Here is a 23,437-nt window from a genome sequence, read left to right as displayed (position 1 = left end):
GGTGAGTTGCATGCATATATGTGTGTGTGTGTGTGTGTGTGTGTGTGTGTGTGTGTGTGTGTGTTTTGTTTATTTCCGACATAGGCCCTGTTGGCCGAAAGCTCACTCTCTGACAGTCTTTCTGTTGTGTCTATCTGTGACTCAGCATCTCAACTATAAGCTGAGTAGCAACTATCCTTTTCAAAATATTGTTATCTCTCATTAATATGACAGCATATTCCATATTCAGGTATTGTTGTCTTGAAACTTTCACAAATATTAACTCCGGAATCTAGTTACAAAGTGAGGATATTATCCACACTGCTTTTCAAAATATAATCACATGTGAAGCACAGAGTTTACACACATTATGAAAATCTGTTACAATAATTTCTATTATTATTATTATTATTATTATTATTAGTGTAAAACTGACAAAGAGTGTGATTGATCTAAATTGATGTCGCACATTTCACGGAGTTTTATTTCAGCCAAAGCAGCTTGGTCACCACCCAAGATTATCTTCTAGAGAAATATTAACAATCTTCCATTAGTCATGACTATTTAGTGTTTGGTTAACAGCAGTATTATTTATCTTTTGCAAATTAGTCCAGAAACTTATTAAATATTTGAATAAGAACAAATGAATAAAGAAAGGGCATTCATAAGAAAATATTTGTTGATGATAAAATTTTGGTATTTTCATTCATTATTAGTATTACTTTGTAGACATTACCTACTCACTGTTTACACACACATCTGTTTTAATTTTTGGGGCTGATTTTAATAGGCACCTGCATACAACATTCAGTTTGAACCAAACTAAAAGAAATTTTAATTTGTTAGGCAGGTAGGTTAGAAAATTTAAAAAGGGAAATGGATAGGTTAAAGTTAGATATAGTGGGAATTAGTGAAGTTCGGTGGCAGGAGGAACAAGACTTTTGGTCAGGCGAATACAGGGTTATAAATACAAAATCAACTAGGGGTAATGCAGGAGTCGGTTTAATAATGAATAAAAAAATAGGAGTGTGGATAAACTACTGCAAACAGCATAGTGAACGCCTTATTGTGGCCAAGATAGACACGAAGCCCATGCCTACTACAGTAGTACAAGTTTATATGCCAACTAGCTCTGCAGATGATGAAGAAATTGAAGAAATGTATGATGAAATAAAAGAAATTATTCAGATTGTGAAGGGAGACAAAAATTTAATAGTCATGGGTGACTGGAATTCGGTAGTAGGAAAAGGGAGAGAAGGAAACATAGTAGGTGAATATGGATTGGGGCTAAGAAATGAAAGAGGAAGACGCCTGGTAGAATTTTGCACAGAGCACAACTTAATCATAGCTAACACTTGTTTTAAGAATCATAAAAGAAGGTTGTATACATGGAAGAAGCCTGGAGATACTGACAGGTTTCAGATAGATTATATAATGGTGAGACAGAGATTTAGGAACCAGGTTTTAAATTGTAAGACATTTCCAGGGGCAGATGTGGACTCTGACCACAATCTATTGGTTATGAACTGTAGATTAAAACTGAAGAAACTGCAAAAAGGTTGGAATTTAAGGAGATGGGACCTGGATAAACTGACTAAACCAGAGGTTGTACAGAGTTTCACGGAGAGCATAAGGGAACAATTGACAGGAATGGGGGAAAGAAATACAGTAGAAGGAGAATGGGCAGCTTTGAGAGATGAAGTAGTGAAGGCAGCAGAGGATCAAGTAGGTAAAAAGACGAGGGCTAGTAGAAATCCTTGTGTAACAGAAGAAATATTGAATTTAATTGATGAAAGGAGAAAATATAAAAATGCAGTAAATGAAGCAGGTAAAAAGGAATACAAACGTCTCAAAAATGAGATTGACAGGAAGTGTAAAATGGCTATGCAGGGATGGCTAGAGGACAAATGTAAGGGTGTAAAGGCTTATCTCACTAGGGTTAAGATAGATACCGCCTACAGGAAAATTAAAGAGACCTTTGGAGAAAAGAAACCCACTTCTATGAATATCAAGAGCTCAGATGGAAACCCAGTTCTAAGCAAAGAAGGGAAAGCAGAAAGGTGGAAGGAGTATATAGAGGGTCTATACAAGGGTGATGTACTTGAGGACAATATTATGGAAATGGAAGAGGATTTAGATGAAGATGAAATGGGAGATACGATACTGTGTGAAGAGTTTGATAGAGCACTGAAAGACCTGAGTCAAAACAAGGCCACGGGAGTCGACCACATTCTATCAGAACTCCTGACGGCCTTGGGAGAGCCAGTCCTGGCAAAACTCTACCATCTGGTGAGCAAGATGTATGAGTCAGGCGAAATATCCTCAGACTTCAAGAAGAATATAATAATTCCAATCCCAAAGAAAGCAGGTGTTGACAGGTGTGAAAATTACCGAACAATCAGTTTAATAAGTCACGGATGCAAAATACTAATGCGAATTCTTTACAGACGAATGGAAAAACTGGTAGAAGCCAACCTCGGCGAAGATCAGTTTGGATTTCGTAGAAATATTGGAACACGTGAGGCAATACTGACCCTACGACTTATCTCCTGTAAAGTTTGGAAGGTAGGAGACGAAATACTGGCAGAAGTAAAGCTGTGAGTACCAGGCGTGAGTCATGCTTCGGTAGCTCAGATGGTAGAGCACTTGCCCACGAAAGGCAAAGGTCCTGAGTTCGAGTCTCGGTCGGGCACTCAGTTTTAATCTGCCAGGAAATTTCATAATGAGGAGGTATTGAATAGGATTGGGGAGAAGGGAAGTTTGTGGCACAACTTGACTAGAAGAAGGGATCGGTTGGTAGGACATGTTCTGAGGCATCAAGGGATCACCAATTTGGTATTGGAGGGCAGCATAGAAGGTAAAAATTGTAGAGGGAGACCAAGAGATGAATACACTAAACAGATACAGAAGGATGTAGGTTGCAGTAGGTACTGGGAGATAAAGAAGCTTGCACAGGATAGAGTAGCATGGAGAGCTGCATCAAACCAGTCTCAGGACTGAAGACCACAACAACAACAACAACAACAACAACAGGAAGTAAAGAGACTATTTTCACAGAACTGTGCGTGTATTACATTAACCCTTCTGCACAGAGCACTTCATTACAGAGAACTGCTTAATATAAGATGTCTCACTCTGTGACGACAGTGATTGAAGTCATGGAAAATAGATAAGTAATGATGCCAGGATACAATGACTCCCACATTAGAAATAAAAAGTGGAATAAACTGACTAGAAGGAACAATATCATAGAACTTCTAGATATTTACCAAATAAAAATGTGGATTTCTGCAGCTTATCACTTATAGGTAGCAAAATTATCTAATACTGACCACCAATGCACTATATTGTTGATAAGTATAAGTTTCACAGGGGCAGAGGATTATCAGTTTAAAAGTATGTAAGTTATTAAATCTTTTAATAATAATTTACTCATTGTAATGGAAGTAGTTTCTACCATCAAGTTTTTTTTCCTCACTTGATTACCAGATCTGAAGATAAATTTAAAATATAGGAATTACTTAAGTTGAAGAACACTCTACTAGGACAGACTAAGTGACTCACTGTGGATACATGTAAAGCACAAGATAAAATAGTAGCCTCATGCAAACTGTAATTTTGGAGCAGCTTGAGAAAAATCTTCAGATATGTTCCATGTTGATCAGTTCAACTGCTGATTGAATAGCATCCTGCTGGTCAGTAACCGTTGGAAATATTCAGCAGCATTGCCTGAATGCCATTTTGACAATGCACATGACTGTTTCGGATTGCTGCTCAAAAAGACTCAGAATCTTACTGAAAGATCTCTCAAAAAATCCAAAGATATTAAGATCATACATTTAGGCTCATTCATTGTGGCTTGAAAGTTGGCATACAGACATTCAAGGATGCCACATGAACTGATATCAAGGATGGCAGAGTAAAGCAGGAACAAATTAAACAACAAGTGTATTATCACCAGTCACTGTTTATCTATATTCACAACACATTTGAAATGTTTAAATCTCCATCATTAAATGGATTTATACAGTCAAAGAAGAAGAAGAAGAAGAAGAAGAAGAAGAAGAATGATGCTTCATGGAGGATTTATGTGAATGGGACAGAAAGGACTAGATGTGATGTTCATGTCCAGATAAACAACTGATTACAACTTCAGAAAATTTGGATGATTTATTCAAGAGAAATAGCTTCACAAATTGAACAATTAAATAATGCAATGATCCACCTCCAACCCATATGCGAGCAGTTATTCAGCTTGGCATTGATTGATACAGTTTTTGGAGTGTCCTCCTAAGTGATATTGTGTCAAAATCTATCCAACTGGCATGGCACATTAGACCATCAAAATTGTGAGCTGCTTGGAGGGTCCTATCCATAATGCTCCTAATGTTCTCAATGTCTTACTGGTCAAGGTAGGGTTTGGCAAGCACAAAGACAAGGGGGTAGAAACTCTCGCACTTGAAAACCAAAGGGGTCCTACTAGGTAAAGAAATGGCACACCAGACAATCACTCCTGGTTGTCAAGCCTTATGGTGGACAACAGCCAGATTGGTATCCCAATACTGTCCGCGATGTCTCCAGACATGTCTTTGGCCTGGAATCTCACTGAATGGAGTAACATTGTGTCCTGCTTCGAACTGAGCCCCAATAACTGGGAAATATGAGTCTGGAGAGACCACAGAGAGCGGTGTGATACCAACCTGACAGTCGCCCACAATATGGCCCGACAACCAGGAATGACAGTTTGGGTGCCATTTCTTTTCATAGACTGCAGAACACCTTTGGTAGTCAGCCGTGGCAGCCTTACACTATAGCATTGCATTGACAATACTCTATGCCCCATTTTGTTGCCTTTCATGATAAGTCATCTAGGGCACACATTTCAGTAAGGTAACACCTGCCTGCATATGGTGAGAGTTTCTACCTCTTGTCTTTGTGCTTACCAAACCTTACCTTGGCCAGCAAGATTGCTGGATCTCTCCCCAATGGAGAATGTTTGGAGCATCATGGCCAGGGCCCTCAAACCAGTTCAGGGAGTTGATGATTTAAGGCACAAATTGGACAGAATTTGACATGATATCTCTCACGAGGGCATCCAACACCTCTCTCAATCAATGTCAAGCTGAATAACTGTTTGCGTAAGGGTCCAGGGTGGGCACCACATTATTGACTTTTTCAATTTATGATACTCTTTATCTTGAATATATCATCCAATTGCTCTGAAATAGTAATCTTTTGTTTGTTTGTACATGTGCACCAGATCTACTGATTCCCCCTTTCTTTTTGTTTTTTTGTTGGTTTTAGGGCTCAAAACTGCTATGGTCATTAGCACCCAGTCTGTTGCTTAGGGAAAGGTTAAAAAACTGGAAATCAGCAGAAATGGGAGCGAAACTCAAAAAGTGGGGAAAATAAAAAGCAGAAGGAAAGCTTAGAAAACCACTACAGAAGGGGGGGGGGGGGGAGGTTGTTTTCCCCAAAAAGAGCTTCAAATGACCGACATCATCTCGCTCGCTGACACTAATTAACTCGAGGACGCAATCGGCTGAGCACGTGTCATCTGCTAAGATTGAAGATATATCAGGCGACAGCTGTAGACGGGCGTGTAGCAGAGTAAAATAGGGGCACTCAAGTTAAAGGTGTCTCACCGTCCACAGCTGAGAGCAGTGGGGACAAAGCAGGGGAGGATCGCCACCTAAAAGATGTCGATGACAGTGCCCTATCTGGAGTCTAGTTAAAATTACCTCCTGTCAACGACGAGTTCAGGAGGAAGAGGTCCAAGCACAGGGAAGAGCTTTCATGTTGCAATTTATTATTGGGAAGTGTAGACCAATGTGCGTGCCATAAAAGAGCAACATGACGACATAATACACGCTGTAGATCAGCGAAGGGAACCATGCGAACAGCAGGCTGAAGTAGAGAGACTGCAGCCTTGGCCGCTATATCAGCCACCTCGTTTCCACAGATACCAATGTGTCCTGCGATCCAGAAGAATGCCGCAGAGATGCTCCCCAAGTGGAGCAAGTGCAGGCAGTCCTGAATCCGGTGTACCAGAGGGTGGACAGGGTAAATAGATTGGAGACTGAGGAGAGAACTGAGCGAATCTGAGCATATAATATACTGTATCCACTGATGGTGACGGATGTATTTGACAGCTTCACAGTAAAAACCAAACACTGGTCGGGAAGCCAAAATCGATTAGGGGTGTCGCGAACAATATAGGCACTCCCAAAACCAAATGATACTTTTGAGCCATCAGTGTAAATAAATGTGGCATCCTTCATTTGTGCTCATAGAGCAACAAATGCCTGATGATAAACGAGAGAAGGGGTACCATCCTTGGGAAGGTGACCAAGGTCATGGAGTAGGCAGGTCTGGGGGCAGAGCCAAGGCAGTGCTGTACCCCAAATTGTCAAGAAAATTTTAGGAAAGTGGAAAGAAAGAGAACGTAGCAGTTGACGGAAGCGGACTCCCAGTGGTAGAAGAGATGAAGGCTGGCCTGCATACCCTAAATCCAAGACAGATGGCTAGCATAATGACTCAGAAGGACAGCTCACCAATTGGACAGCAGAGGTTCAGCAGTCTCAGCATAAAGGCTTTCCACAGAGCTGGTGTAAAAAGCTCCAGATGCTAAACGCAATCCATGATGGTGGACAGAGTCGACATGCCGAAGAATAGACAGCCGAGCAGAGGAGTAAACTATGCTTCCATAGTCCAATTTTGAGCGCACTAAGGTGTGATAAGAGGTGGAGAAGGACCACTCGGTCTGCTCCCCAGGAGGTACCATTCAGAACACGGAGGGTGTTGACAGATTTGCAAACAGTGAGCCGAGAGACATGAAACATGGGAGGACCAGCACTGTTTTCTGTCAAACATAAGACCCAAGAATTTAGCGATGTCTGTGAACGGAAGGTTGACAGGGCCTAGATGTAGGGAAGGTGGAAGAAATTCCGTACGACGCCAAAAACTGACACAAACGGTTTTACTGGGAGAAAAGTGGAAGCTGGTTTCAATGCTCCAAGAGGGGAGATGATCGAGACATCCTTGAAGATGTCGTTCTAGAAGGCTGGTCCATTGGGAGCTGCAGTAGATCACAAAACCATCCACAGAGAGGGAGATCAAGACATCAGGAAGGAGACAATCCATAATTGGATTTATGGTGATGGCAAACAGTACAACACTTAGCACGGAGCCCTGGGGTATCCCGTTTTCCTGGAAGAAAGTACAGGAGAGAGAAGTGTTCACCTTCACACTAAATGTGCGCTCTGCCATAAATTTGTGAATAAAAAGGGGCATCCGACCTCAAAAGCCCGAAGAGGACAGTGTGCAGAGGATGCCTGTTATCCAACAGGTATCGTATGCTCTCTCCAGATCAAAAAATATTGCTACCACTTGGCATTTCCTAAGAAAATTGTTCATGATATAAAAGTAGAGAGGAACAAGATGGTCAGCTGCAGAACGATGCTTTCGGAAATCGCATTGGGCAGGTGTTAAAAGGCTTCAGGACTCCAGCACTCCAGCCACCAGTCTAAACGGCAATTCACCATATGCTCCAAAACCTTACATACACTACTCGTGAGAGAAATGGGGTGACAGCCAGAGGGGAGATGTTTGTCCTTTCCAGGTTTCAGAACAGAAACTATGATAGCTTCCCGCTATCTTCTGGGAAAAGTACTGTCGGTCCAAATTCAATTATAAAGGCGAAGGAGGTAATGCAGACTATGATATGATAAATGTAGCAACATTTGGATGTGGATACCATCCGGTCCTGGGGCAGAAGAGCGAGAAAAAGAGATGCGTGTTGGAGTTCCTGCATGGAGAAAACAGTATTATAGCTTTCGCTATTTTGAGAGGCGAAAGCAAGAGGTTGCACGTCCACTGCACATTTATTCAGGAGAAAGTCTGGCGGGTAATTTGAAGAGCTTGAAATCTCAGCAAAGTGATGACCCAATGAGTTAGAAACTGCGACGGGGTCCACTAAGGTAACATGCGCGACAGTGAGCCCAGAATCTGGGAGAAACTAGACGTGCCGGATAACCGTCGGATTTGACTCCAAACTTCTGAGGAGGGAGTGAAGGTATTGAAAGAGCTAATAAAGAGGTCCCAGCTTGCCTTCTTGCTATCGTTGATGACACAACAGCATCACGCATGTAACTGCTTATAGCGGATACAGTTGGCCAAAGTAGGATGACGGCAGAAAACGCGAAGAGCACGTTGCTGTTCAGGTATTGCGTCACGACACGCTTTGTTCCACCAAGGAACCGCAGGGTGCCGGGGCAAATCGGAGGTGCGAGGTATTGAATGTTCTGCGGCTGTAAGAATAACTTCTGTAACATGAGTGACCTGATCGTTGATGCTAGGAAAGTGACTGCCATCAAATGTCCAATCGGCTTGGGCAAACTTCCAGAGTATTGGGTGTGTAGATGGCAGTTGTGGCTGCAATCAAAGGACACATGGAAAATGGTCACTCAAGTGTGTATCAGCAAGAGCAAACCATTCAAAGCACCGAGCTAGCTGAACAGTACCAACCGAAAGGTCCAAATGAGAGAAATTCGTTGTGGAGGCAGACAAAAATGTAGGTTCCCCAGTGTTGAGGCAAACAAGACCCACTTGGTGGAAGACATCAATCAATAGGGAGCCTCGTCATTTAACTTTTGCTTGTGAGCAGAAATGGTAGATGTAGAGGAAACCATTGCGGAAGTATCCCCCCATGATTACCGGCTTCTCCAATGGCGCGCTCCTTCCTTGTGGGGGGCCCTCTCTGAGGGCACTCCCACCTTAGGTGATTGTTCACACCTCAGGTCACACCTCCTGAGAAATGGACAGGGGGACCAATCGGCACGTTTGGAAGGTACCAGCTCAGGTAATCACCCCTCCCTGGGCCTGGCCATTACCAGGGGGTACGTACGTGTCCTACCTGTCTATCCAGGGTGGGGAATTACGCGTTACCCCGTCACCGGCTATGCGTGGGTCGGCCTCCAGACACGCACAGGGAGGAAAGAAAGAGAAAGAGAGGAACAAAGAAAAGGAAAGAAGAGAGGTCTCAAACACCGCAGTGGAGAAGAGGGTAAAGAGAAGAGGCAAGGAAAAGAGAAGGACAAAGGGAGGACAAAGACTTTCCAGCATAGAAAGCAAAGAAGAGAGCCTGTCTTACAGTTACAAGTGTCCGTCTCCAGACATAGGCATGAAACATACTCCCATAGGGGGAGAAGGGGAAGGGAAGGGGCTGAGGTGAGGGGGGCAGGGTGGGGGGGGGGGGGAGGGGAGGGGATGTGGAAAAGGAAGGTATGCAGCCCAGAAAGGAAAGAGAGCCGCACTAGTTTGGGGTCCCGTGCTCGCCACGCACATATCCACAAAAGAGTTGTGGACCCCCTAGGGGCTACTGATTCCTGTCCCATTTGGATAATTCCCCCTCGCAGAGTGTATTATGACAGAGGAAGGACATCTGAAACACGTTGTGCGTATAAATGACCAGTTACTGGTGACAGTAAACTTGTTTCATTTGATATCAATAAAAGTCACAGTAAAGCCTAAACTAAATTGTTCAAATTTAAAAACAGAAATCTTAAGGTCCATTTTAAAATATTGCATTTGCGTGTGTGTGTGTGTGTGTGTGTGTGTGTGTGTGTGTGTGTTTGTGTGTGTGTGTGTGTGTGCGTGCGTGTGTACGTGTATGTGCATCTGTCGTCTATTGTTGACAAAGGCCTTAATGGCCGAAAGCTTTAATTGTGAGAATCTTTCTGTCATGCCTATCTGTGACTCAGCATCTCCTCTATATGGTGAGTGGCAACTTTCCTTTTCAAATATTGTTACACTCCATCTTGAATTTTACATTGTTTAATTTTTATACATATGTTTACAATATTTGTATGACATGTATCTGAGGCTGCACTGGGAACTTAGTTCAACATTCATCAAAATTAGCACAGGGAGGTGTCTGAAAGCACATATATGATAATTAACAATTTAGATTTAATTTTTGGTTATTTTAATGATGAACGAGGAATAATGCTAAATAAATAAAATTGTGAAATTAGTAGAAGACCTAGATTCACTGTGTACAATGGATTTCACACTACTCAATTTAGGTTGCATCCATGATATATATTTTAAGGGCTGCAATAGCATTTGGTACTTTGCTAACAGTTTTTGGAAGGCTACATGATTTTTGGAATCATAATTAGATACCGGTTACAACATTCATCTAGCCATGCTCACATACTCATGTTATATTCTGAGGCAACATCTAATGAAATATGAAAGTTCTATAATTGCTATTTTTAACATCCCTGTATGGATATCATCTTTCAAATTACCAATATTATGGACATAATTCTGGTAGACTTTATGGTTTAAGGATCTATACTGAAATTACAGACGAGGCATACTGCCTCACTCATACCAATTTCTTTACTTCTTTACTGAAATGTTTCAATGATACCAGCTACATTCAATAACAACATTACTTGTGAATAAACACTTTATAATTAAACACCATCATAATAAAATATGGTGTACATTCTGATTTCATAAACTAAGTAAGTGCAAGGTATTATCAGTCAAATGTATATCAGATTATCTATGCAGAAGATGCTCACATTCCCAGAAAATTGGTAGAATTTGTTTAACTGCCCTATGCACTCCTGCTTTTCTGAGTTCACCTCATAACCACATTGCAACTTAGAGCATAATCAAGTACGAGCACCACAAGTGAACAGAAAATGCTATAACAACATTAGGGACACAACATCTTTTCTGGACATCAGTCAGTACTGAAAAAAGTAATTTCAGTCAGTAGTCTTCTTGAACCTCCCCTGCTGTGATGTACTTCCCCATAGGAGCAGCATAAAAATGCAACAAACTAAGCCAAGCATAACTGCTTGTAGTTAATGTCTGCAACATTTGCTAGTTTGATCATGTTAGTGCGTCATATATTCAATAATGCTGGATGGACAGAACAAGGATCATGACAACAGCAACGTTGTGTCTTATTTACCAGTTCTGTCGCCAAAATCTCCTCAATAATGAATCCTGTAGCTCAAATATTTATTTCAATGCCTTCCATAAAGGATCTAAACTATTTGGTACACTGACTCCACCTAAGATTGCCCAAATAGAAATAGTGTAAAACTTAAGGACAATATAGTGAAAAAAAAAAAAAAAGGAAGAAGAAGAAGAAGAAGAAGAAGAAGAAGAGCATTAATTTGAATCTTTGAAGTTATGTAAGATAAAAGCATGGCTGGACTAAAAAATTAGATAAAGATTAAGATGGATTTGAACAAAATGCATATTCAAGATATGCAGTCATCAATCCTTCTAATAAAAGCAATGGGAATAGTTTGTTCCAAGGTATTTGACGGAATGTTTTACATGAAATAAAACTGGATACTAATGCAGACGTCTACATGTTACAATATTGAAAACATCTATAAGTAAACTGAACAACAAGTTTCAAATTCATTATGACAGACAATAACTAAATTAAATTTGTATAGAATATTCATATGTGACATGTATACTATTACAAACATAAAATATAAATCATTTCCTAAAAATGTTCTGCACAATTTATCGTGAAACTAAAGTACACATTTTAATTAATTTATGAATCAAAACTCAATGAAATATTACCTGGAGGGTCCCATGCTAAGACAATACCAAACTTCACATTGAAACAGTTCTTTAAACACCAGAAAACTCGCTCATAATTTTTATTTCCAGGCCCAAAATTACTTGCTTTGATGTCCAAGTTGATGACTAGAAAAGAAAGACAGACGCACTCATAAATTACTTTCCTTAGAGTAGTAAACATTGAGCAGTGCTGGAGAAGAATTTTATCTCTACATGATTCATTAATCTTCCTAGTTTTTTGCTGTAATTTATAAAACCAATCTGAAGTGAACTTTCTTGGTACAAACTGTATTGCCAACTGCATCCGTAAGGTAATTTTTCTGGTTTTGAAAGCAATGTTCTAACAAATGAGCCAGTCATATATTTTCAGTGTCTACCGCCAAATTACGAAACCTGAGTTTTATTACTGTTATTGTTACTATTATTATTATTCTTTCTCTTCTCAGACGTTTTATCTGGTCAAAAATGGAAAGTGACGCGGACCTTGATCAAGCGTGACTTCCTTTTAACTGTACGGTATATGTTATATTGCATTTAGGAACTTTCGGGTAACTGAACATGTATCAATAATTACGGATTTCTGTAGTTGTATATATAAGTTTGGATGTAGATGTATTGCATTGATGTACTGGTGGATATTGTGTGGTATGACTCCTGTAGTTGATAGTATAGTTGGTATAATGTCAACTTTATTCTGATGCCACATGTCCTTGAGTTCCTCAGCCAGTTGGATGTATTTTTCAATTTTTTCTCCTGTTTTCTTTTGTATATTTCTTGTATTGGGTATGGATATTTCAATTAGTTGTGTTAATTTCTTCTTTTTATTGGTGAGTATGATGTCAGGTTTGTTATGTGGTGCTGTTTTATCTCTTATAATGGTTATGTTCCAGTATAATTTGTATTCATCATTCTCCAGTACATTTTGTGGTGCATAGTTGTATGTGGGAACGTGTTGTTTTATAAGTTTATGTTCTAAGGCAAGCTGTTGATGTATTATTTTTGCTACATTGTCATGTCTTCTGGAGTATTCTGTATTTGCTAGTATTGTACATCCGCTTGTGATGTGATCTACTGTTTCTATTTGTTGTTTGCAAAGTCTGCATTTATCTGTTGTGGTATTGGGATCTTTAATAATACGCTTGCTGTAATATCTGGTGTTTATTGTTTGATCCTGTATTGCAGTCATGAATCCTTCCATCTCACTGTATATATTGCCTTTTCTTAGCAATGTGTTGGATGCGTCTTGATCGATGTGTGGCTGTGTTAGATGATACGGGTGCTTGCCATGCAGTGTTTTCTTTTTCCAATTTACTTTCTTCGTATCTGTTGATGTTATGTAATCTAAAGGGTTGTAGAAGTGGTTATGAAATTGCAGTGGTGTAGCCGATGTATTTATATGAGTGATTGCTTTGTGTATTTTGCTAGTTTCTGGTCGTTCTGGAAATAATTTTCTTAAATTGTCTACCTGTCCATAATGTAGGTTTTTTTATGTTGATAAAGCCCCTTCGTCCTTCCTTTCTGCTTAATGTGAATCTTTCTCTTGCTGAATGTATGTGATGTATTCTATATTTGTGGCATTGTGATCGTGTAAGTGTATTGAGTGCTTCTAGGTCTGTGTTGCTCCATTTCACTACTCCAAATGAGTAGGTCAATATTGGTATAGCATAAGTATTTATAGCTTTTGTCTTGTTTCTTGATGTCAATTCTGTTTTCAGTACTTTTGTTAGTCTTTGTCTATATTTTTCTTTCAGTTCTTCTTTAATATTTGTATTATCTATTCCTATTTTTTGTCTGTATCCTAGATATTTATAGGCATCTGTTTTTTTCATCGCTTCTATGGAGTCGCTGTGGTTATCCAATATGTAATCTTCTTGTTTAGTGTGTTTCCCCTTGACTATGCTATTTTCCTTACATTTGTCTGTTCCAAAAGCCATATTTACATCATTGCTGAATATTTCTGTTATCTTTAGTAATTGGTTGAGTTGTTGATTTGTTGCTGCCAGTAGTTTTAGATCATCCATGTATAGCAAATGTGTGGTTTTGTGTGGGTATGTTCCAGTAATATTGTATCCATAATTTGTATTATTTAGCATGTTGGATAGTGGGTTCAGAGCAAGGCAGAACCAGAAAGGACTTAATGAGTCTCCTTGGTATATTCCACGCTTAATCTGTATTGGCTGTGATGTGATATTATTTGAATTTTTTTGGATATTAAGTGTGGTTTTCCAATTTTTCATTACTATGTTTAGGAACTGTATCAATTTAGGATCTACTTTGTATATTTCCAATATTTGTAGTAACCATGAGTGGGGTACACTATCAAAAGATTTTTGGTAATCAATGTATGCGTAGTGTAGCGACCTTTGTTTAGTTTTAGCTTGATATGTCACCTCTGCATCTATTATCAGTTGCTCTTTACATCCTCGTGCTCCTTTGCAACAGTCTTTTTGTTTTCTTCATTTATAATTTTGTTATGTGTTGTATATGTCATTAATTTCTGTGTAATGACTGAAGTTAATATTTTGTATATTGTTGGTAGGCATGTTATGGGGCGATATTTAGCTGGGTTTGCAGTGTCTGCTTGATCTTTAGGTTTCACATAAGTTATTCCATGTGTAAGTGTATCAGGGAATGAGTATGGGTCTGCAATGTAACTGTTAAATAATTTAGTTAGATCTGAATGTGTTGAGGTGAACTTCTTTAGCCAGAAATTTGCTATTTTATCTTTTCCAGGGGCTTTCTAATTGTGCGTAGAATTAATTGCTTGGGTGACTTCATGTTGCAAAATTATCACTTCAGGCATTTGTGGTATCATCTTGTATGTGTCTGTTTCTGCTTGTATCCACCATGCATGCCTGTTATGTTGTACCGGGTTTGACCATATGTTGCTCCAGAAGTGTTCCATGTCTGTTATGTTTGGTGGATTGTCTATTTTAATGTGTGTGTTATCTATTGTCTGGTAAAATTTCTTTTGGTTTGTGTTGAATGTTTGGTTTTGTTTCCTTCTATTTCCACTTTTTTTGTATCTTCTAAGTCGTTTGGCCAATGCTTGTAATTTCTGCTTCTTTTCGTCTAATTGCTCTATCGCTTCTTGTTGTGAGATTTTACCAAAACTTTTTCGTTTTTTTTTCCTGGCATTTCATTTCTTATAAATTGTGTTAGCTGTCCGACGTCTTTTCTCAGTTTTTCTATTCTGATCTGTAGTCTGTGTTGCCATGCTGGTTTTGTGGGTTTCTTCTGTGTGTTGGTTGGTTCTGATCTCTGCCTAGTGTGTATATTTAGTGTAGTTAGTGCTCCTATATAAACCAGTAGTTGTAACTCTTCCATAGTTGTGTTTTCATTTATTTTGTTGTGTATGATTGTGTTGATAGTTTTTACTGTTGTTTCGACTTGTGGGTTATTTGGCGGTCTATGCAAGAATGGTCTAATGTCTGTATTTGTGTCTTTGTATTCTATATATGTCAGCTGAAATTTTTCTTCTATATCTAACATGTGTGTCACTTCGTATTCTATTTGTGCTTGTTCTGGTGGCTGTCTTAAGATTTCGTTTTCCTCTGATTGTTTAATTGATGCGTGTTGTTCTTTGTTTGTTTGCTCTGGGATGTTTGAGTGCATTACTGTATTTTCTTGTTCTTCTGATTGCACATTATTTTGTTCCAGTATTTGTTGTACTTGTTGTTTGATGTTTTCTAATTCTAACTGGGGTATCCTGTTATTTTTGATTATTACATGGATCTGATCAGCTAGTCGTTGTTCTGTTAAAAATTTTAATTCTGGGTATTTGGTAATAAATGTTGTGTATACTTGTGATCTGTATCCAGTTGTGTTGGTTCCTAGGTTTGTTGCTTGGTAATAACAGAACATGAGGTATTGATTAACTTTATCTGACCATCTCATCCTCTGTCTTTGTTTTCCTTCTAGGGTGGTTGCAGGAAGCATATCCTGCAAAACACCTCTATTTGGATTTAAATAATTTTCCAGTTGGCTAGCAGTGTTGTTACCATTGTGGGTGGGCATAGGGTTCAAGCGTCGTCCCCGACCATGACGGCGCTTGTCCGAGGCTTCTTTAGTTCTGTCCTGAACCAACTAATCACACTAAAAGGGAGGTTAGCCCTGTTAGTGGTTTGTTCTTTTTGTCGCCTTTTATGACTGGCAGAACTTACCGGAGGTATTATTATTATTATTATTATTATTATTATCATTAGGCTTATTAGTATTATGAAGAAATTATGTTATTCTAATCTTTAATAACTGACAGAGATTGCCCACAAAACAATTGTGCAACCCATCCTGGAACATTGCTAAGTGTGCGAGACCTATGCCAAATAGGACTAACAGGGGATGTTAATGTACACAAAGAAAAGCAGCAGGAATGGTTACAGATTTGTTTGACCAACAGGAGAATGTAACAGAAATCCTGAAAAACACAGTCACACACACACTTGAAAATAAACATCAACTACCATACAAAACTTGCTTACAAAGTTTCAAGATCTAGTATTAAATGAGAAGTCTAAGAATGTACTACAATCTCAAATACCACAAAGGTGGGCTTCCAGAAGTTACAGCATAATCAAGGGTATTTAAGTAGCATTCTTCCTGTGCTCCATATGTGAATGGAATGGGAAGAAACCTAAAATGTGGTACAATGGGAAATATCCTTTGCCATGGACTCTGCAGTTCTTTTTTAGAGTATACTGCAACTGATTTTTTAAAATTAGAACTCAAGTGTGCCCATACAATAGTGAGTAGTGGGAGAGTGAGAGGGGGGGGGGATATATGGCAAGCAGCCACTAAAAGTTGTGTGTGGAAACTAAGTTTTAAATAATTTTCTTGAAAGAAAAACACTTGACCAAACTACATTTTTCCCTTTACCTGAGAGCTAGGTGGGTGGGACATAGCACCTTGGTATGGATGCCCTTGGTAGTACCTTTACCTTTGCAGTTATACTAAAAGTCTATCACAGAGTTAATCTGAATCATAAGCATTTACATTACTGTTACCACAAAAGAAAATTCAGAAGATATTGCATATGTGAAGTCACAACAGGTGTTGAAGATCTTCACGTCACATTAATATCACTATTGATGTAACAATATAAGGAAAGATAGACTGCTACTAATGTAAGGATGACACTTGAAGTTGCAGCCAGGCATAACTAAAAGATACTTACACATGCTCTCTGCCACAGCCTTTCCCAGAAAATGAAAACACACACACACATCATTCATTCACACACAAAAGCACACCTCTTCTACATATGACTACCATCTACGGCAGCTCAAACTATAATGCACCTCTCACACTGAATGGAAGCAGCAATCAGGAGGGGGTAGGGAAGTGCAAGGGACTGTAATGTACGGGTGGGAGGAGGAAAGAGTGCTGTCTGGCGGAGCATGCAGGGAAAAGACTGACGCAGTCACTGCATTGGGAGGGGCAGGGAGGTGGGGAGGGGGACAGGGAGTGAAAAAGAAGAGGAGCAAGGAAGGGGTAAGGTGGGCAGGTGCAATGGCAGAGGGTGGGAAATGAAAATGGGGAGGAGGTGATACAACCGAGGGGATGAAGACTATTGGATGGAGGCTGTGTCGACAGTATGTCACCACAGGTTTAGGATGGGATAATTCTGGGAGTGGAGGATGTGAGAATGTGTTGTGAGGACAACTCCCATCTGTGCAGTTTAGAAAAGCTGGTGGTGAAGGGGAGGATCCAGATGCCTCAGGTAGTGAAGCAGCCATTGAAATCAAGAATGTTGTGTTCAGCTCATATTGTGCTACGGGGTGGTCTCCTTGGCTCTTGGCCACAGTTTGGTGGTGGCTATTCATCCTGCTGCACTGCTTGGCTGGTGGTCATACCAATATAAAGAGCTGTGTAATGATTACAACCAAGCTCCTATATGACATGGTTGCTTTCGCAACGGCCTGACTTCTGGTGGAGTAGGATAAGCCTGTGACAGGACTGGAATAGGAAGTGCTCGGTGGGTGGACTGGGAAGGTCTCGCACCTAGATCTTCCACAGGGATATGATCCTTGTGGCGAGGGGTAGGATTGGGAGTGACATAGAGATGGACTAGGATGTTGTGGCCATTGGATGGGCAATGGAACACCACTTTAGGAGGGGTGGGAAGGATCTTGGGTAGGATGTCCCTCATTTCAGAGCTTGATGATGACTAATCAAAGTTCTAGCAAAGGATGTAGTTCAGTTGCTCCCGTCCATTGTGGTGTTGGGTGACGAATGGGACACTCTTTTGTGGCTGGCTCTGGGGGGGTGGTGGGAGGATTGGGTGTTTGAATGGGAATGGCAGGGAGGTCTTTGTGCAGGTTTGGTCTGGGTGATAGTGTCAGTCTGTGAAGGCCTTTATGAGAGCAATTTTTTTTTGTGAGGAAGAGATGACAGCTGTTGAAATAGAAATGCTGTTAGTGGTTGGTGGGTTTAATGTGGACTGAGGTATGGATGGAGCCATCAGAGAAGAGGTGGTCAATGTCTAGGAAGATGGCATGTTGGGTTGGGGAGGACATGGTGAAGTGGATGGGAAAGAAGTTGCTGAGGTCGTGAAGGAACGAAGATAGGGTTTCTTGGCTCCAAGTCCATATCATGAAGATATCATCAAAGAACCCCAACCACTCTAGGGGTTTGGCATTTTGGGAGGCTAGGAAACTCTCCTCTACAATAAACAGGGTGGCATAGGAGGGTGCCATGCAGGTGCTCATGGATGTGCTGTGGATTTGTTTGTATACCTACTATAAAAATAGTAGTGAGTTAGGATAAAGTCAGTAAGGTGTATGAGGAATGAGGTAGTGGGTATTGAGGACATTGGGAAAGGTAATGTTCAATAAGGGTAAGATCATAGGCATGAAGGATGTTGGTGTAGAGGGAGGTGGCATCAACAGTGACCCGTAAGGATCCCGGAGGTAAAGATGTGGGGCTGGTGGAGTCGGTGAAGGTAGTGGTTGGTATCTTTGACATGGGAGGCTAGATTAGGTTCAAATGGTTGGAGGTGTTGGTCAATGATGGCCAAATTCTTTCAGTGGAGATTCAATAACCAGCCACAATGGTACGTCCATGATTGTTGGTTTTGTGGATTTTGGGGGACATGTAGAAGGTAGATATGTGGTGTGCATGAGGGTGAAAAAAGAAATAGATTCAGGGGAGATGTTTTGGGAATGGCCTTGGGCTTCTGGGATGGGATCACTCTGGAGGAATCAGATAATTGGCAAAGGCCTTCTGCCAGGTAGTCAATGCGATTCATAACAACAGTGGTAGAACCTTTGTCTGTAGGTAGGATGATTAGGTCATGATTTGTTTTGAGGATGTGTGCACTTTCCGTTCTTCTGCTGGAAGGTTGTTGTTCTGAAGAAGGGATCTGAGGAAGGATGTTGAGACTAAATTGGAAGTAAGGATTCCTGGAAGGTGATCAGTGGGTGGTTAAGTGGGAGGGTTGGGGGATCATGGTTTGATGTTTGTATGAACTGGGAAAGGTAGGATTCAGAGTTGGGATTAGAATGGCTTTGATTGGAGGGATTGGTGGCAAAGTGCTTCCATTGCAGGCATTGGATGAAGGAGAGTAGGTCTTTGAGAAGTTCAGCAAGTTAATTTAATATTGAGTGTAGGGCTATAGGGGAGGCCGTGGACAGGACTGAAACTTATGTGGAGCTGACGGTTTTGGTGGAAATATTAACAACAATTAACAGGTTTTCACAAACAGGGCACTATCCCCCAGACCAAGTCCGCAAACAGATCTCCCATGACATTTCCCATCGCACTGCCAATCCTCCCACCACCCTGAAGAACCAGCCACAAAGGAGTGTCCCCTTCATCACCCAATACCAAGCCAACTGGAACAACTACACTATAAATCCTTCAGCAGGGATTAGTTCACTTACTATCAAGTCCTGATATGAGGACATCCTACCCAAGATCCTTCCCACCCCTGCTTCAGTGGTGTTCTGTTGCCCAACTAACCTCCACCACATCCTAGTCCATTTCTATTTCAACTCTCAATCTCAATCCCAATCCCAATCCCAATCCCTTACCGCAAGAATCATATCTCTGCTGAAGACCCAAGTGCAAGACCTCCCCAATCCATCCACCCAGCACTTCCTATTCCAGTCCTATCAAAGGGTTATCCTACCTCATCATAAGCCAGAACACCTGTGATAGTAGCCATTTCATATACCAAATTCACTGCAATCACTGCACAGCTTTTTATGTCTTTATATTCATATGACTACCAAACAGTTGTCCAGCAGGATGAACAACAACTGCCAAACTGTAGCCAAGAGCCAAGTAAACCACCATGTGGCTGAGCATTACATACTTGATTTCAATGGCTGCTTCACTACCCGAGGCATCTGGACTCTCCCCTCCACCACCAGCTTTTCTGAACTTCACAGATGGAAGTTTTCTTACAACACATTCTCCATTCCTGAAATTATCCTGGCCTCAACCTAAAGCAACATTCTGTCCCCATACGCTCCACCCAACACTTTCCACCCTCTCTGTTTTATCATCTCCCTCCTATTCTTGTCTCCCACCCTATTTATGTGCTGCTTGCTGCTAACGTACACACCCATCTTTTCCTTTCTCCACCCCTCTCCTTTTTGTCACCTCCTCCCCTCTACCCATCCCCTCACTGCCCCCCCCACAAACCTCCCTGCTTTCAGTCTCCCAACACTGTGCTTGTTGGCAGTCTAGACCCTGCATACTCTGCCAGACAGTGCTCTTCGCTCTTCCCATCCATACACTGCTATCCATTCCCCTTCCCCGCTCCCTCCAGATTGTTGCTTCCATTCTATGTGACAGCTGCATTCCACTCTGAGCTGCTGGAGATGGCAGTCATGTGTACAAGGACATCATTATCAGGAGAAAAAAACTAGCACTCTACAGATCGGAACATGGAATGTAAAGTCCCTTAATCAAGCAGGTAGATTAGAAAACTTAAAAAGGGAAATGGATAGGTTAAAGTTAGATATAGTGAGAATTAGTGAAGTTCAATGCAGGAGGAACAAGCCTTCTGGTCAGGTGAATACAGGATTATACATACAAAATCAGATAGGGGTAATGCAGGAGAAGGTCTAGTAATGAACAAATAAATAGGAACGCGGATAAGCTACTATGAACAGCATAGTGAATGCATTATTGTAGCCAAGACAGACACAAAACCCACACCTACACAATGGTACAAGTTTATATACCAACTAGCTCCACGGATGATGAAGAGATTGAAGAAATTTATGATGCCATGAAAGAAATTATTCAGATAGTTAAGGGAGATGAACATTTAATAGTCATGGCGAACTGGAATTTGACAGTATGAAAAAGAAGTGAAGGAAAAGTAGTAGATGAATATGGAACCAGGTTTTAAATTGTAAGACACTTCCAGGGGCAGATGTGGACTCTGACCACAATCTATTGGTTATGAACTGTAGATTAAAACCGAAGAAACTACGAAAAGGTGGGAATTTAAGGAGATGGGACCTGGATAAACTGAAAGAACTGGAGATTTTAGAGTGTTTCAGAGTGAGCGTTGGGGAACAGTTGACAAGAACAGGAGAAAGAAGCACAATACAAGAAGGATGGGTAAATCTGAGAAATGAAATAGTGAAGGCAGCAGAGGATCAAGTATGTAAAAAGATGAGGGCTAGCAGAAATCCTTTGGTATAAGAAGATATATTGAATTTAATTGATGAAAGGAGAAAAAATAAAAATGGAGTAAATAAAGCAGGAAAAAAGGAATACAAACATCTCAAAAATGAGATCGACAGGAAGTGTAAAACGGCTAAGCACGAATAGCTAGAGGACAAATGTAAGGATGTAGAGGCATATATCACTAAGGGTAAGATAGATACTGCCTACAGCAAAATTAAAGAGATCTTTGGAGAAAAGAGAACCACTTGCATGAATATCACAAGAGCTCAGATGGAAACCCAGTTCTAAGCAAAGAAGGGAAAGCAGAAAGGTGGAAGGAGTATATAGAGGGGCTGTACAAGAGCTATGTGCTCAAGGACAATATTATAAAAATGGAAGAGGACGTACATGAAGATGAAATGGGAGATATGATGCTGCATGAAGTATTTGGCAGAGCACCAAAAGACCTAAGTTGAAACAAGGCCCCGGGAGTAGACAATATTCCATTAGAACTACTGATAGCCTTGGGAGAGCCAGCCCTGGCAAAACTCTGCCATCTGGTGAGCAAGATGTATGAGACAGGCGAAATACCCTCAGACTTCAAGAAGAACATAATACACTCCTGGAAATTGAAATAAGAACACCGTGAATTCATTGTCCCAGGAAGGGGAAACTTTATTGACACATTCCTGGGGTCAGATACATCACATGATCACTCTGACAGAACCACAGGCACATAGACACAGGCAACAGAGCATGCACAATGTCGGCACTAGTACAGTGTATATCCACCTTTCGCAGCAATGCAGGCTGCTATTCTCCCATGGAGACGATCGTAGAGATGCTGGATGTAGTCCTGTGGAACGGCTTGCCATGCCATTTCCACCTGGCACCTCAGTTGGACCAGCGTTCGTGCTGGACGTGCAGACCGCGTGAGACGACGCTTCATCCAGTCCCAAACATGCTCAATGGGGGACAGATCCGGAGATCTTGCTGGCCAGGGTAGTTGACTTACACCTTCTAGAGCACGTTGGGTGGCACGGGATACATGCGGACATGCATTGTCCTGTTGGAACAGCAAGTTCCCTTGCCGGTCTAGGAATGGTAGAACGATGGGTTCGATGACGGTTTGGATGTACCGTGCACTATTCAGTGTCCCCTCGACGATCACCAGTGGTGTACGGCCAGTGTAGGAGATCGCTCCCCACACCATGATGCCGGGTGTTGGCCCTGTGTGCCTCGGTCATATGCAGTCCTGATTGTGGCGCTCACCTGCACGGCGCCAAACACGCATACGACCATCATTGGCACCAAGGCAAAAGCGACTCTCATCGCTGAAGACGACACGTCTCCATTCGTCCCTCCATTCACGCCTGTCACGACACCACTGGAGGCGGGCTGCACGATGTTGAGGCGTGAGCGGAAGACGGCCTAACGGTGTGCGGGACCGTAGCCCAGCTTCATGGAGACGGTTGCGAATGGTCCTCGCCGATACCCCAGGAGCAACAGTGTCTCTAATTTGCTGGGAAGTGGCGGTGCGGTCCCCTACGGCACTGTGTAGGATCCTACGGTCTTGGCGTGCATCCGTGCGTCGCTGCGGTCCGGTCCCAGGTCGACGGGCACGTGCACCTTCCGCCGACCACTGGCGACAACATCGATGTACTGTGGAGACCTCACGCCCCACGTGTTGAGCAATTCGGCGGTACGTCCACCCGGCCTCCCGCATGCCCACTATATGCCCTCGCTCAAAGTCCGTCAACTGCACATACGGTTCACGTCCACGCTGTCGCGGCATGCTACCAGTGTTAAAGACTGCGATGGAGCTCCGTATGCCACGGCAAACTGGCTGACACTGACGGCGGCGGTGCACAAATGCTGCGCAGCTAGCGCCATTCGACGGCCAACACCGCGGTTCCTGGTGTGTCCGCTGTGCCGTGCGTGTGATCATTGCTTGTACAGCCCTCTTGCAGTGTCCGGAGCAAGTATGGTGGGTCTGACACAGCGGTGTCAATGTGTTCTTTTTTCCATTTCCAGGAGTGTAATTCCAATCCCAAAGACAGCAGGAGTTGACAGATGTGAAAATTACCGAACTATCAGTTTAATAAGTCATGGCTACAAAATAATACTGCGAATTCTTTATAGACGAATGGAAAAAACTGGTACAAACCAACCTTGGGGAACATCAGTTTGGATTCCGTAGAAATAT

At 41.6% G+C, this 23,437-nt stretch overlaps 1 protein-coding gene across 2 annotated transcripts in view; it reads right to left on the bottom strand.

Moving 5' to 3' along the window:
- LOC126457906 (ribonuclease P protein subunit p40-like) overlaps positions 1–23,437 on the bottom strand; it is a 281,204-nt gene that overhangs the window by 58,425 nt on the left and 199,342 nt on the right. For both annotated transcript variants that reach the window (XM_050094586.1, XM_050094585.1), the window contains exon 4: positions 11,608–11,733. In XM_050094586.1, the coding sequence (XP_049950543.1) occupies positions 11,608–11,733 (126 nt within the window). The remainder of the gene's footprint in view (positions 1–11,607; positions 11,734–23,437) is intronic.

The sequence above is a fragment of the Schistocerca serialis genome, chromosome 2 (genome assembly GCF_023864345.2).
Source record: "Schistocerca serialis cubense isolate TAMUIC-IGC-003099 chromosome 2, iqSchSeri2.2, whole genome shotgun sequence".
Taxonomy (NCBI): Eukaryota; Metazoa; Arthropoda; class Insecta; order Orthoptera; family Acrididae; genus Schistocerca; species Schistocerca serialis.
The sequence above is the reverse complement of the archived record's forward strand: the minus strand, read 5'-3'. Positions and strand labels throughout refer to the sequence as shown.